The sequence below is a fragment of the Conger conger genome, chromosome 4 (genome assembly GCF_963514075.1).
Source record: "Conger conger chromosome 4, fConCon1.1, whole genome shotgun sequence".
NCBI lineage: Eukaryota > Metazoa > Chordata > Actinopteri > Anguilliformes > Congridae > Conger > Conger conger.
In genome coordinates, this window is record NC_083763.1 from 15,075,632 (window position 1) to 15,092,020 (window position 16,389).

Here is a 16,389-nt window from a genome sequence, read left to right on the forward strand (position 1 = left end):
TCAATGGAGGGAAGATGATACCAACCCACAGCTTGTTTCCTCCCTTTTCTAACTGTACCTTAGTCCTCCCTCCAGATTTCCCCCGCCCCCCTTTCTGATATCCCTATCCCTCTTGTCTAACCCCCCCCCCCCCCCCCCAAAAAAATAAAAAAACAAAAACAATTTTACATCACTTATGATGACTATGTTTAAAACAGCACTCCCTATGTATTTTCCTAGTTATGGATGTGATGCCTTGACTTGTGGAAGAACCTATGCATTTGTAAGTCGCTTTGGATTAAAAGCATCTGCCAAATGACTAAATTGTAAATGTAAATGTAAAGAGTTCCAAGAAAGCCCAAAGTCAGACTCCCAAGAAAGCCCACAGTGCAGACCACTGTGAGCTGGCCACAGGTTTCCTATGACCAAATGGTGACTCCGGAATTAGTTCCCTGACAATACTGTTACTGATGAACCGACATTAGTTCATCAAGAAGCCTTGTCGTGAAAATCTCTCCTTCTTTGAATGTGACCATGCAACTGGAGGCCCTGAATGAAGAGACCCCGCAAAGCACCAATCCTGAAAGTGAAGAAGAGTTCCAAGGCTCCCAACACCTTCCCACAATGACACTATTACAGCCAGGTGGAGAGGGAGCGCCAAGGCACTTAAGATTATCTAAACAAAGCACTCAGCCATTTCCCCACCTCTCAGCTCTTAAACAACAAAGGGAGGAGGCTGGAGGAGGATTTGGGTAAAATTGGTAATGCCAAACCGGCTGGGCGACACCGGGTGCCAATTTTCACTCGCTCTCATGCGTGGAAAGCAAGGTCTGTATGTTTACACTAGGACTCGGAACTGTACTGTCCTCTCAGGTCCACTTTTGCACTTGTTCTTGTGTTTGATTTGCACTTTGTTGTACGTCGCTCTGGATAAGAGCGTCTGCTAAATGCCACGTAATGTAATGTAAAAAGATATTGTTAAATACATTTACATAAATGGAAAATGTGTCAAGATTGAGTGAGTTTCAAGATTTAGATTTGTATTTCTGTTTGTATTTTTTGTACAAGTTGCAATCTTTTCGAAACGAGCCATTTTAGTCTGCCAGTTGTTTCATTTGTTTCAGCTCATACCGATGCAGAAATCGAAACTGATGCGTTAGGCGGCGTCATTACATTTGAAATGGAAGTTCGACTGATATTTCAAAGGACCCTCTCTGTCAATGCATTCTAGAACAGTCCCTGCTGCAAATTACGGAAAACATAAAAGCGTATTTGATACGACTGATTAAAAGTCCCGGGACGGGAATGAAGAACTTCCTCCTAAAACCTGGAAATTAATTTTTGCCGCGTGCAGGGGACACGAGTCTCTGGTTTTAATCTCACGAAGCATATATTCTATTGTGTGCTGAAACCCCAATTTGCGCTACGAGGGACATTCGATAAAATACTGCAACATGTTTTGTCTGGCTTTTTTTCTGCCAGATGTCTGGAGGTTATTTAGGTTTACTTGCACAGCTGTTTTTAAGATGTATTTCATCAGTATTGCATCTAATTAAGAACAGTTACCAGCTCATTGCTGTTCATAAGGCGCAGTTATGATATGAATTAAAGAATTGAAAATCTTTCATAATGATGTTTTTCTTTTCATGATAATAACGAAACTGCGTCTTTATGTTCGTGAATCACAGATGAAATGTGTGAGGGTGTTGGTCGGTGGAAATTGCAGTCTATAGCGCACAAACACCGATACACCGCTTTAAGATAATCTGAACAGCATCAATGTCAATAGGGAGGTCGTGAATCGTTTGACCTAATTAAGTATGTACGCTTCCACATGCTTTCCTCGCTGTTGCCCAGGTAAATTGCGTGGGCATTCTGTTAGAGTACCTACTTATAGCAAATGATTTATGGGTTGCTCGTAAACCAGATGTCGATGTTTTGTTTCTACGGAGAAAAATAATCTTCCAATTATTCATCAGGTCTCTGGCCTGAAACCCCAGGATATCCGCGTATTTTTGGCAGGCGTGATCTGCTTCTTATCAGGATCATTTTGTTGTTTTTTCCGAAATAACGGTGTCACAGGGGTTACTTATAGCTCCCATGGGAAACATTCTCCAGTATATTGGTAATGCTTGTTAATGAACACGAACAGGTCTGTACAGTGGCTGAGATAGGCTACTGTATAGTATGTAGGCTAATCATTTGAAGAGTACGTTTTTTGTAATGTTCAACATTTTAGGTCATTGTTCTAGAACTCTTTTGTTTTCAATTACCAATAGCGATTGTAACATCAGCGTTAGAAGGTTCAGTTAATCAAATAGCTCTGTGTGATCTTGCACCGTGAATGGATTAGGGTAGGTTACAAACTTTGTACAAAGCACTAAACACTAGATTTCTATACACATGATGCGATTTAAGGGAACTTCGGTATTAATCGAAATGCCGTTTTCTATTTAGTGCCAAGTGTAGATGCCGCTAATGGCTGGAAATGGCACCAATTCTTAGAAATTGCTACCGCACTTTAAATAAACCTCATTCATAACCAAAGCAGTTGTGCATCTTCACCAAATATCCCAAAGGGCTGTGCGATACTGTAAACACACACGGTATTTTGATCTGACCTCATTCTAAGTGGTATAACACTTCAACGTCATTGATGCTAAGAAACCACTAATAGCTTCTCCATTGATTTTTGGGTTCTTCGTATCTCGGCAGAGTGCCCGGAATTCCGGCCATTCCCACTACGGACGCTCCTCCTCCCCCGGTCCTCCTGGGATATATTTTGAGTACTACTGCCTCATCCGTAGTGGATCTGAGCTCTAGTGGTGCACGTACTGTTAGCAGAGCCCGGTCAGTTTGAAAACGGAGTGTCAAAGCGCGCGTGAGCGAGAGCTCTGCTTACATACAATAAGTTTTGTTTCCCGGGATGGATGAAGTGTCTTCTGGGACAATCTTTTCAAAGCGAGCGCAGCAAGAGTTGTACCAAAGTAGTTTGACATGAGCGCAACGAGGCTTCTATCTGTCCGTACCTAGTAGCGACTACGGATCCTACACGTGTAAGGTATGTCTCCTTAAACTCCACAAATCACCATATATTTGTTTGACATTATGTTGATGAAAACATGTCTGCATTTTTTGGCATCACCTTGCGGCGTGTCCTATCCGCAGACGGGTGCAGGCTAAATAGTTTTGTATGTCATTATTTTCATAAAGTATTTAACGTGTTAGAAATCTAAGACAGCTTATACTTAAAATGTTGTGAAATGTTGTGCTATCAGCTATATTTTTTACATGGTGTCAATTCGCAATTTACTTTTAATAATGTAATTACTGGCAACTCTCAACCGTTCCATGGTCTAAACATGGTCTAAATACCCCGAATGCATGCATGCATGCGGATGTACATGTGTGTTATTATTATATACTTTGCAAATTTATAGTAATAGATTAATGGATTTAACAATCATTCATTTTTACATTCTTTGTATTATTATTACCATTATTAAATGTTACAGCATTGGCATTATTAGGTGTCACGGCATTGGTTAATCTTAAGATAATAGCTACAATAATATATTTATTTGAAATTGAAGTTATATTCTGATAGTTAACATACAAATTGCATATTGTGGCTCCTGTCATGCCATACGTTGGTATCAATGCTAATTTGAATTGTGAGCAGTTATAACAAGACACTTCATAACAGGAATCTTGATAATGCAGTATGTTTTCGAATAGAAACAGCATAACTTTAATCTTTAGTTGACTCTGTTTATTTTGATTAGTTGTGAAAGTCCTGGGTTTCACACAAAAACTAAATAATCTGACCTACCATGATGGAACCCATTGGGCAGAATGAATGTCAACAGTACAATGCTTTTCTTCTTTAGGGTACAATTTTGCCAAATGTACATTGAAAGTGTACGAAAATGTTATACCTCCGTTCTAATAAATACCTTTTACAAGTAAAAGTACAAATTATATATTGCTGGCTAGAGGTACAATTTTATATACCTACGGGGTATCATCCCAGTTATAAGAATGTGTAACTTTAAAGGCATCTTTTTCATATCTTTTTTCTGAAAGTGCACACAGTGCTGGCACTTTACTGCTGTTGCTGCTTCGACTGTTTTATGATTGATATTAAGCTTAAAATGCAAGTTATTGCAAAATCGAGGCCAATCCTCCCAAAGCTGTAATTTCTGTTACACATATTTATCTATCTATCTAAATATTTATTTTAAATAAAGAAAGACACTAATTAATTCCGTCAGTGCACTGAAGTGGCTATGGAAACCCAGTAGGGGCTTGTCTTGGGACTCCTAGGGCCGGTTTTATGGACACAGATTAAACCTAGCCCTGGACTAAAAGGAGTTTTGTATGGAAAATCACCATTCACAAGTTAATATAGTCTAGGACTAGGCTTAATCTGCGTCTGTGGATCCCCTAATGTTTTAAGATCTCTATGCAATCACCATGACTACTTAAAGACAGTGCCCTAGAGTCCTCTCTGACTCAAACTGATCACAGTGTACGCAGTGTGATGTCCACCGGTGGTTTGACTCTGATAGAGTACATATAGGCCCATTTGTCCTCTGTAAGAATTGATTTAAGACCAAATATTTTACTGTGTAGCAGCCCCTGTCTGTAGGTCCTCGATTAAAGGAGGGGTCGAGGTTTTGAGGTGTTGCTTACTATCGATAAAGTGTTTCATGGCCTTGAATCTTCACACCTATCCAGAATCATGTTCTCTATCACAGTCTGTGTTCAGTGATTAATGCTGTTATTTTAATTATTTTAAACCCTCCCCCCTTGACGTGGACAGGGACTGATTCCCTCACCATAACGACAACCTCTGAGTCATGATAATGGCCCCCTTCCGATCTGTTACCCTCCCCTGCTTTCATTCCACCTGTCCGAATGATAGAACAAAACATATGAAAGGAGGATGAAAGGAGGACAAACTATCATACGCTATTTTTTTTTAGAAAAGGAAGAATATATGGTAGTGGGGTGCTTTTAGCTGCTCAGGTCTTCATGGCTGTTATTCAATGACTGAGTCACATCGGGGATTCAGCTGTAGCTGACTCATATGAATCAGGGCTCGGGACTTTGTGTCTCATGGAGAGCCTGGTTCTCTAAGCCTGGACATTTATGTGGTTCAGATTTATTTGTCTTTGTTTTTCTTGTGAAGCTCGGGAGTGCTTGGAGAAGGTTGTGTAAGAGCTTCACAGGGTTCTTCCATGGTGTATCAAGTGGTACAAGCGTTCATCGCACGCGGTAAAACGTTCATGTGCTTTCTGTTAGACTGGCATTAGCTCTGTCAGTGTTGAATTGCGACTGTTGTGCACGTGTGGAGATATTTCCGGGAAAAGGCATGTATCAAGCCAATTTGTGGTCTGCATAGAGCAGGGGTCGCAACCTCCAGTCCTGGCAGGCTATGGTCTCTGCTGGTTTCGAATATAGGGCAAAGCAATCAATGACTTAAACTAAGCAGGAACACATCAAAAACCAACATCAGCAAAAACAAGGTGTGTCCCAATCCTTGAAAATAGCATCCTCCTATCCTCCACTACCACATTGTCTCCTACTGGAAGAATGGGTGGAGGAGACGAGTGGAGGAAAGGAGGATATAGAGCAGAGGTGTCCAATCTTATCTTAAAAGGGCCGGCGTGGGTGCAGGTTTTTGTTTTAACCCAGCAGTAACACACCTGATTATACTAAGGAACTAATCGTGGTCTTTAATCAATACCTTGATGAGTAGAATCAGCTGTCTTAGTCCTGTGCTAAAACAACAACCTGCAGACACACCGGCCCTTTCTGCATAAGATTGGACACCCCTGATATAGAGTATTGGGACGTGCCCACAGTGTCCCTCTAGAACATGGATCATCAAATCACGGTCCTCGACGACCGAGACCCACTGGTTTTCCACCCTCCCTTTACCAGGGAGTCATGTGTGAAGATAGTGTGGCCAATCAGTAGCACTAATCGTTCAGCTAATTACCTGGGAGAAAAGAAAACCAGGGCCGGATTTTGATTCAAAGTCTAGATTTGATGATGGCTGCGCTAGTATTTGAATTTGACATCCCTGTTTTAGAGCTTGAAGGGATTGCTTCACTTAACTCCCTCAACTGTCGAACATAGGGGATTTACATCAGTGTGCCTCTACAGACCCCCAGAAGGAATACAGACTATGTTTACCATGTTGACACAGGGTCAGCAAGGTTTGATGAAAAGACAGTGCTTGTCAATACAGGACTATTGCACCCATCATTGTGCTGTCTCTGCGCAATTCTGCCACCTCAGTAGAATGCTCCCAGAACTGTTTTAAGTTGAAATAGTACTGTATAGATCATGGGTTTTCACCAAGGGTTTGGTGTCTTTAGATAGGTGGTGTAGTACACTGGTTGCTGAATAGCGTGGCCTGTAGCGTAGTGGTTAAGGTAAATGACTGGGACACGCAAGGTTGGAGGTTCGATCCCTCATGTAGGCATAATAAGATCCGCACAGTCGTTGGGCCCTTGAGCAAGGCCTTTAACCCCGCATTGCTCCAGGAGAGGATTGTCTCCTTTATCTAATCAACTGTACGTCGCTCTGGATAAGAGCGTCTGCCAAATACCATTAATGTCATGTAATGTGATAAAGATCTTGAGATACAATTCCAAAATAAACCACAGATAATGTAAGTTTCCTATGAGTCAGCATCCAGCTGTGCTATGAAGGTTAGCCAGGTTTGTTAGACATACAGAGATCAGCAGGAACATTGTTGTGACTCTTTATTTGATGATTTGTTGTTTTCCTGTGAACCCTGGAAGGATTCCCTTAAGGAAAGTGTGGAATGGTTCAAGGAGATTAGCTCATACGACCTCCTGCATACCATTCACATATAGCCATCGATATTACCCCTGTCCACATTGACGTTCTATTTCTGCATTACACATTGTTTCATAAATTGTATTAATTTGAGCCTGCATCCTCTTGACTTGCACCACTGCACACTTAGCAGTTTAGAGTCCTAACAGACATAGACAGCATCGGATACCTGCACCCCGTAGTCGTCTATAAACTAGTGCTGTCACAAGATACATAATTGTATCATTGTAGGTTATACAGGCCAGAGGCACGTCCGAGTCACACTATTGGCAGACATTTGCAGTTCCTTTTGTTGAACTGTTAGAACAGAGGAGCTGTTAAACTAATCTTTTGGAGTCAGAAAACATTGAATTACTCCTGTTCCAGTAGCATTTGGTAAGACTACACACTTCGCCTCTCAAATACTTCCGCTTTTTGGTGTTTTTGAGGGGTTTCTACACAGTTTCTACCTGGGCTCAAACAGTGTTTGTTTTGCATTCAAATACTTTCCTGCCCTCTATCAATCTTGCCTGGTGCATTTGAGCCTGAAAGGCTAAGCAGATGGGCAGGGCGTACACTTTTCTGATTATTTCATTTGTTCCAATACACCAGGCAAGCTTAATGAAAAGCAGGAAAGTGTCTGGATCCAAAGCAAATACTATTTTAACCCAGGCCTGATGTAAAACATCCCCTAACCGAGCTGAGCGGTTTACTGTGTTCTGTGGTACCTGCTCACGTTCTCTGGTTACTCTCTCCTGCTGATCTGTACTGTAGATCCTTGCTCTCTGAATGGAATATGGCCTTGTGATAATTAGACTCATGACTGTGATTTTAACGGCTATTGACAAGACACGATTGAGAAGACACAGAAGTCTGTGAATCTGAAATGAGTCTGATGGCTCTGTCTAAAATGTGGGCAAGAGAGAGACAGAGACATAGAGAGAGCGAGAGAGAGAGTGAGAGAGAGAGCGAGAGAGAGCGGGAGAGAGCTGGAGAGAGCAAGAGAGAGAGAGACAAGCATAGAGAGAGAGCGAGAGAGAGAAAGCAGAGAGCGAGAGAGAGAGAGCAGGAGAGAGAGAGAGAGCAGAGAGTGAGAGAGAGAGAGCAGGAGAGAGCTGGAGAGAGCGAGAGTGAGAGCAGGAGAGAGCTGTAGAGAGAGAGAGAGAGCAGGAGAGAGCTGGAAAGAGCGAGAGTGAGAGCAGGAGAGAGCTGTAGAGAGCGAGAGAGAGCTGTAGAGAGCAGGAGAGAGCGAGAGAGAGCAGGAGAGAGCTGTAGAGAGCGAGAGAGAGCTGTAGAGAGCAGGAGAGAGCGAGAGAGAGCAGGAGAGAGCAGGAGATGCTTAATGGTTGGCATTTGTATAGTGCCTTTATCCGAAGCATTGTACAATTGATGCTTCTCATTCACCCATTCATACACACACTCATGCCATGCCATGCAAGGCACTCTGCCATGCAAGGCACCAACCAGCTCGTCAGGAGCATTTAGGGGTTAGGTGTCTTGCTCAGGGACACTTCGACACAGCCCGGGAGGGGGATCAAACCGGCAACCCTCTGACTGCCAGACGACTGCTCTTACTGCCTGAGCCAATGTCGCCATGTCGAGATGTGATGGATGGCTTGCAGGCTTAGATTGTTTTTTCTCTCTCGCTCTCTCCAGCTCTCTCCCACTCTCTCCTGCTCTCTCTCGCTCTCTACAGCTCTCTCTCGCTCTCTCCTGCTCTCTACAGCTCTCTCCCGCTCTCTCCTGCTCTCTCCTGCTCTCCTGAGAGAGAGCAGGAGAGAGTGGGAGAGAGCTGGAGAGAGCGAGAGAGAAAAAACAATCTAAGCCTGCAAGCCATCCATCACATCTAAGTCTTCCAGGGAACACAGAATGTCTGACCCAGTTTGGGAGTTTTGGGAAGGGGTAGGGCGGTGGTAGAGTAATAATTTTGGCAGCCTTGTGGAGCAGTCTGGTTTGAGTAAAGGCTCTAATTTTAAGGGAAGCCTCGTGTCAGACAGTGTAGAATCTCGCACTGGATTTTGGACCATCTTCTGATAAAACCTTTGCTTTAGAACTGCCTTGGGAAGGTGTCATTGCATCTCATCCAATGAGTCGCAGCAAGCTTCTCTGCAGGTGTCTGCATGTTGTTAAAAACAGATTTGGATTTGCCTTCAGTAACATGTTCTTTCATTGGTTAAAAGTGATCACGTGACCGATTTCTGCATTCTCTCGACCACAATGGAGATGAAACAGATGCAAGTGTGGTGATATGCTAACAGTGAATGTATAAATGTCCGCCAAAATAAGTCATTGATTTGTTTTGCTCTAGTAAATTCTTTCACAGCTCTAAAAAATGTGTCTCGTTAAGAAGGATCCAGCTGTTCCATGCCGTTGGATTTCTTTGTCAGGGTTGCCCAGAGACCTGGAGCCTGCTCCACAAAGCAGGATTACGGAGTTAGCTCAATAACTGCACTGAGTAAAACCTGGAATGGCTCTTTTTTTACTTTACTCCATGTTCCGGATTAAGGAGGATTCTGGGTTTTACTCAGTTATACCGGCTAACTCCTGTACTCTGTAGATATTATTGAATTCCAAAGACAGGGCATTCAGGGGTTTTACAGGTGCAGTTATCCAGCTAACTCAGTAATCCTGCTTTATGAAACAGGCCCCAAAATTGAAATTGAGTTTTATTTCTGTAGAAAGTTGTGCTACTGGCTGGAAAGACCTGACTTTGAGGAGCTGACATTGGAGTGTTGTAGACGAGGACCGATGTGATGAACATGCTTGCTTCACGATGCGCTCTTCCTCTATGAAGAGAATAATTTCTGAGAAGAATATACTGACAAGACAGGGCAGTTATTTTTTAAACGCCAAGGTTACAATTACAGAGAGTACTTGGGCGTGGGATCCAGTACATTAAGCGCAGTTGAATTTTCCACTCTGATCGTTTAACGCTGTCGTTTGTACAGAGGACTGTATAATTAGCCTGAATAATTAGCTTTGGTAATGTCTCCATGTTTCACTTCGGTTCACAAGATCTGATGACAAATCAAACGTAGGAACAATTCCTTTCAGATCAAAGGGCATTTTTTTCAATCCAATTAAGCAATCTGGTGCTATTACCGAGGAGGTCAGAAGTGAGTATATAATGAAGAATATTATTCTGATAGAGAAAAGACAGTGCAAATGTAACACGACTGTTAAACGGTTGTTCTTTAAGCAGTGGAACAATACATTTTACCTTTTGATATAATGTACTCTAAACATTCTTCGGGGGGGGGGGGGGGGGGGGGTAACAGTGTAGCAAATGTTTTGCCTTGACATGAATATATACTCAGTGACCACTTTATAAGGTAGACCTGTACACCAGTGAATATCGATTTAGCTGATCATTTGGCAGCAACTCAATGCATAAACGCATGCAGATATGGTCAAGTTCTTGTTCAGACCAAACATCAGAATGGGGTAGAAATGTGATCTACCGTAAGTGACTTTGACCATGTAATGACTGTTGGTGCCAGACAAAGTGGTTTGAGTATGTCAGAAACTGCTGATCTCTTGGGATTTTCCCGCACAACAGAGAATGCTGTTCAAAAATCCAGTGAGAGGCAGTTCTGACCATTTTTTGGATTAAAACGCATTGTTCATGAGAGTGGTCAGAGGAGAATGGTCAGACTGGTTCAAGCTGACAGGAATTTGACAGTAACTCAGATAACCACACTTTACAACAGTGGTATGCAGAAGAGCATCTCTGAACGTCTCAAACCTCTAAGTGGATGGGCTACAGCAGCAGAAAAGAATAAGTAATAAATTCACAATAAAGTGGTCAATGAGTGTATTTGGGTTTTGTTTGGAGAGCTTTGGTGCCTCACAGTCTGGTTATCTGTGGAACCATTTTGTCTGGCCAGCTGAAAAATAAAGACCGCATTTTGCCATTTCCTCCTCTATTTAATCTAAAAAAGAAATGTCCATCTAGCTGAAGTGCTTGAAATCAAATTAGGAATAATCTTTTTCGTGTTTCGGTGTTAATGGGGGCACTCTTTCAGATCCTGTTGTTCAGAGCCTGCGTACTTATTAGGAGAAGGTTAGAAGGAGAACACCATGTTCTGTACATCGGTTCCTTGTTTATGTTACAGGCCGGACATGATTTCAGGTGTGTGACATTGCTCCCACTAACTGTGTTTAACCTGCAAAGCATGTAGTGTAATCTGGCAGTGGTTATACAATTCTCAGGTTGAGACAGTACAGAACATGGTAACACTTTATAATAAGGTTACATGAATTGGCATTAACTAAGTGTGTAGTTGTTAACTAACTACTGAGAAATTAGTTAACAGTGTTGTTAATGTATTTATACATCATTAATTAATGTTAACAACTACATTGGTTAATGCCAATTAATTGTGGAATGAAAAAAATGTATTTGTTAATGGTTAACTAATAGGTTTTTCCTATGCTATAATAATGTATAAATATTCACGTAACTAATGCATTAGGTAGTAGTTAACAAATTATCATTAACTAATGAAAGGGAATTTCATATTTAATCAATGTATTTATACAGTTTTCATTATTAAACATATTACAAATCAACTACAGTACATTTTGTTAATGGCAATTCATGTAACTTTATGGTAAAGTGTCAGAACATCCGCCAGGACAGGAGGCACTGGAACTGTCCGCTTGGAACACTGACAAATTTCAAGTTCCTGGATTGGAGTCGTTCAGCCCTGACCTACACGCTTCAGGTTGGACATCCTTAGTTAGGACATCAGACCAGTCGACAGTTGTTTGAGCAATCAAGTGATATGAGGTTCCTGCACAATGGAGGAGGTGCTCTGTAAAGTAGAGAGCAGAGCCAGGGCTGTCATCAGTCACTGGCTGGTGTTTGCGATTGTGTCGTCTCAGCCTTTATCGGTCAGTCCGTCAGGCTTTGTTCCGTCGGCCATTTTATGCAGGAAGTCCAGGAAATGGCATTAGAGATAAAGCTTTAAAAAGGCACTAGGGATAAGTGGGACATGCCACATAAGGCATGGGAATGCACTGCCTGTAAAAATGTACAGTGAGGTTAAAGAAAAAATACAATCTATGCCCTGTCAGGCATTAAATTAGTGGTGTATTCTTTTTTTTTTTTTTTACTTCAGTATCGATGTTATTCACAAGGAAATAGAGTTTTTGTTTTCTTTTACTTTGGAACTTTTTTGGTGATTACCCTACAGTGGAATGCTTGCTGCAGTAAACAAAACCGTCTGCTATGATCAAGCATTCTAGTCGAGAAGAACTGACAAACAGGGTTTGGAATTGGGTCATGACGTAAGTGGCGCACTGGAGCAAAAACAGGATGGGAACAGTTTGTCTTCCATCACCGTGTTAAAATATTTGTAAAAGCTTTAAAAAATGCACTGATCTAAGCTGACACATTGTACTTTTATCATCAGGTCAGCTTCACGAGGACTGAAGTCTGTCGGGTGAGATTGTCTCTCTAGACGTCGGACACCCCCGTCATCGAGCGCCATGAACGACTCGGTGAGTGGCGAAAAGACGCCCGCGTGCTTCTCCATTAACAACCCGCCCTTCAACTTTACGCGCCAGATCGTCTCCGCCTACTACTCCGGCATCTTCAGTTGCCTGGGCCTCAGCTCCAACCTCTTCGCCCTGGGGGTGCTGGTGAAGTCGTACCGTCGCACCCAGAGCCGTTCACGCTCCTCCTTCCTCATCTTCCTCCTGGGCCTGGTGCTGACCGACTTCATGGGCCTGCTGGTGACCGGCTCCATCGTGGTCTCCTTCCACGTGACCCACTTCAACTGGCGCCAGCTGGACCCCCGCTGCCACTTCTGCAACTTCATGGGCATGTCCATGGTCTTCTACGGCCTGTGCCCGCTCCTCCTGGGGGCCACCATGGCCATCGAGCGCTTCGTGGGCATCAACCGGCCCTTCGCCCGGTCCGCCAACGTCTCCCGGTCGCGGGCGTGGTCCATGCTGGGGATGGTGTGGGTGACGGCGGGCTGCGTGGGCCTGCTGCCCCTCCTCGGCCTGGGGAGCTACCACATGCAGATGCCCGGGTCCTGGTGCTTCTTCAACATCAGCTCCCGTCCCCTGGACTTGAGCTTCAGCCTGCTGTTCTCGCTGATGGGGCTGGTGTGTTTGGCGGTGTCCTTCGTGCTCAACACGGTCAGCGTGGTGACTCTGCTGCGGGTCTGCTGCGGACAGGAAGCGGCCAGCCGCCGCAGGGACCACGAGGTGGAGATGATGGTGCAGCTCATCGGGATCATGATCATCACCTCCATGTGCTGGGCGCCCTTGCTGGTAAGAGCGGGTACTGCAGTGCCGTCAAAAAGGGTTTGGCTACTTCTCCTTGTTTCGTTGAATTGTTCTCAAGCTGGGCCCTGTTACACAAAGCAGGATCGCTGCGTTAGTCGGATAACTGCACTGAGTAAAACTCGGACCCTCTTGAATTTATTGTATTCTGTTTTGCATGCAGGCACATTAAACTTACAGAACATTTAGGGGAGAAGGGGGGGTTTCACTGCAGTTATTCTGCTAACTCCTTGTGTAATCCTGCTTGGTGATATAGGCCTCTAGATACCGCTGCATACATGCGTTTTAAATGGAAACATTTTCATATGAATGTTTTAGAAGGAAGGGGTGTATAAATTAAATTAAGTCAAATTGATTGGATGTGGTTGATTATTCACCTAAATTGTGTTTGTTTATCCTTTATTTAGGAATGCCCCGCTGAGAGATTTCTCTTAGCTTTCTTAATGAGAACAAATGAAAATACAGCAAAACAGAGACATTAGAACAAAATAAATGAAAAGCATATATAATAGCTTAAACTTTCAGCTTTGTGGCTCATCATCAATAGATTTATTTCAAACATTGTATTTCATCAAGAACCAATTTAATGTCGGATGGAGCAATTATCCTCACTAATGTGTAAGGAAGTGATGTTGATGACAGTTAAACTCAATAGCATGATCAATAACAAGGTTCATCCTTTGATGAATACAAATATAGATAGTGTGTCCTTTGCAGACCCACTGATCTGAAACTGGTACTGTGTTATTAAATTAAAATATGTAATAAGATTGCAGGATAATTCCAAAAAGCCACTTGGTCGAAAAATTTAACTGATTGTCTCAGAACAGTCTGAAGGCTTTTCAGTGGTTCTTAGCAATGGAAATATCCAAGATATGTCAACTTCCTGTCAGAAATATTGATCTGTATATATAGACCAATTTACTGTATGGATGAGATTTGAAACTGAACTGACATGTCACAACTGGTCTACTTAAGCATCAGCCAATATTCCTTGTTAAATTAATCTATCAATATGTGTGCTTATGTTAATCCGTTACTGTGGAGAAGGTTTGGCCCTTGTGAAGCTTGTTGCAAATGCCTTGGTCTTTGTTGTGCTTGTAGCCTTCTCCAGGAAATATCTTCCGGGGCCTTCCGCCCCTGCCATTGACAGAGTATTGCAGTATGTTGCCTGGAGATAACCCGCTTGTTGAGTGGGTGCCGTCCGGCTGAAGGGCAGACCAGGATATCCTCTCTTCCACCTCCCACCAACACCCCCCTTCGTCTCAGAACATGACCCGTCCTCCCCCAGAACGCCTTCTCGTTCTCAGCTTAGCATAAACTGTGTCTCCATGAACTGTGTCTGCAACACCAAGGTTGTGGACTCGATTATTTCCAGCAGTGGTGGTGCTGTCATCCCCTTGGTTAAGGATGAGACGTTGAACCGAGGTCCTGCCTCTGTGTGGTCATTAAGATCCCACAACACTCTTTGCAAAGAGTAGGCGCTGATGTCCTGGATAAATTCCAAACCTGGCTCTCTAAACCTTCGGGGGCTGGAGTTACTTCTCTTCAGGGTCGACAGATTGAAATTTCACGCTGGGTCTCTTCTGACCGTTTTTGCTTTTCCTGGACAGATATTCATACTGAGGACTGCTGTGTCAGACGAGACTGTCAGTCCTGACTACCTCTTGTTCTCCTTGCGATTGGCCTGCTGCAATCAGATATGCGACCCTTGGGTATACATCCTGTGTCAGGACTCTCGGCTAAGGCGAGTAGCAACCCCCCCCCCCAAACGAAAATTAGATGACATGCCCCACCATTTGCTATCACCACCAGCTGCTTCATACTGGGAACACCCCCGCTGCATCGCAAACGTTTCTCAAAAGCCTGGGAATGACTGCGCTGCCGGGCTGTCTGACCTCCAGCTCCGTCTGCCCCCGCCTCTCCCATAAGCCTCCTCACCTCAAACCGCAGCACAATGGAGTAACAGAACCCTCAGACCTCATAGACATGCAGCCATTCTATTCTAACCCCACCCACTAAAACTACATCTCCCAGAATGCTTTCGACCAGGCACTTGTCATCCATCTTCCTTGCTTCTGGCTCGCCATCTCTGATTGCATGAGTCGTGACAATGTTGATCTTCCTTTCAGCTGTACTGTATATTGGGGTGAACCTGCGATAAATAAAATGCTGTTTGGAAAAATGATAAAATCTGCAAACAGGGGTACCTTAAATGGGATGGGGGGGCTTTAGGTCAAGAGTCCCCAGCTGACAGTGGCCATCAAGAAATATTAGAATTTAGGTTTTCCTGCGGTGCAGGGACCTAAAATCCCTGGTTGAGCCCTTGTCTGCAGATCAGAGCTGACCAATGGCAAACTTTGCAGTCATTTAGGGCCACAACTATCCAAGGTGGGTGTGATTTATGATGGAGCACTGTGGGACCACAACAACATGCTTGTTTAAACCACTAAAGCCATTGCTTTGCTGCAGATTACTGACACAGGTTTCGGTCAGGAGTGTTTTAAAATGTTACCTGCACCTAAAGAGTCAAAAATGTTTAAAATACATATTTGGCCCCGGTCAGGTCCCAGATCCCTTTCTCTCCATAGCATTACTCAGCACTTTGCAGCATTCCCGCATGGGAGCAGGAAGAGTTCCTGGGAATATGAGGGGGTGAGAGAAACGGCAGAGCCTGTGTTGGGGCGTCTTCGTTTTACGAGCAGTGTTTGCATTCCAGAGAGGATTCAAAATGGCTCAGCAGTGATTCACAGACAAGCCGTTCACCATGTACTTATGCATCTCCCCACTTTGAAAAGTAGGGCTTTGTGGAATGTTTTTTTCAAAATTCAAAAGTCGGTGTTCTAGAAGTCCATTGCTTTCAGTTGCGTGCACAATGCCGACTGTAGCCTCAAGCACTGCCCTTGGATGAGTTTCATCTTTGATCTTAAAAATGCCCAGGTTCAGGCTATATGGTCTGGGGAGGGGGGTTAAAAAATGTCCCTCATTATTGGCCTCCCTAGGGTAGCATAGCTTTAGATTTCAAGACAAAATTACATTCACAAACTATTTAAGAATGGATTCACAGTGTTAATTCAATTGAACATAATATGAGTCCAATAGGGACCCTATGTACTCTGAAAGAGTTGCTTTAACACTGAATATTTTACTGTTTACTGCAATGAAATTTGCATTGTATTTTTGCAACTGCAATGAATTTGACACATACCCAACAGTGAAATGGAGTTTAAAAAATTCCTGAAAGTTTTTCATTTTTGT

At 43.3% G+C, this 16,389-nt stretch overlaps 1 protein-coding gene across 1 annotated transcript in view; it reads left to right on the top strand.

The window, feature by feature from the left end:
- The first annotated feature begins 2,799 nt into the window (after positions 1–2,799).
- Positions 2,800–16,389, top strand: part of tbxa2r (thromboxane A2 receptor) — a 15,959-nt gene continuing 2,369 nt past the window's right edge. The window contains 2 exon segments of the mRNA XM_061240946.1: positions 2,800–3,040; positions 12,252–13,119. Of these exon segments, the coding sequence (XP_061096930.1) occupies positions 12,328–13,119 (792 nt within the window). The 5' untranslated portion in view covers positions 2,800–3,040; positions 12,252–12,327.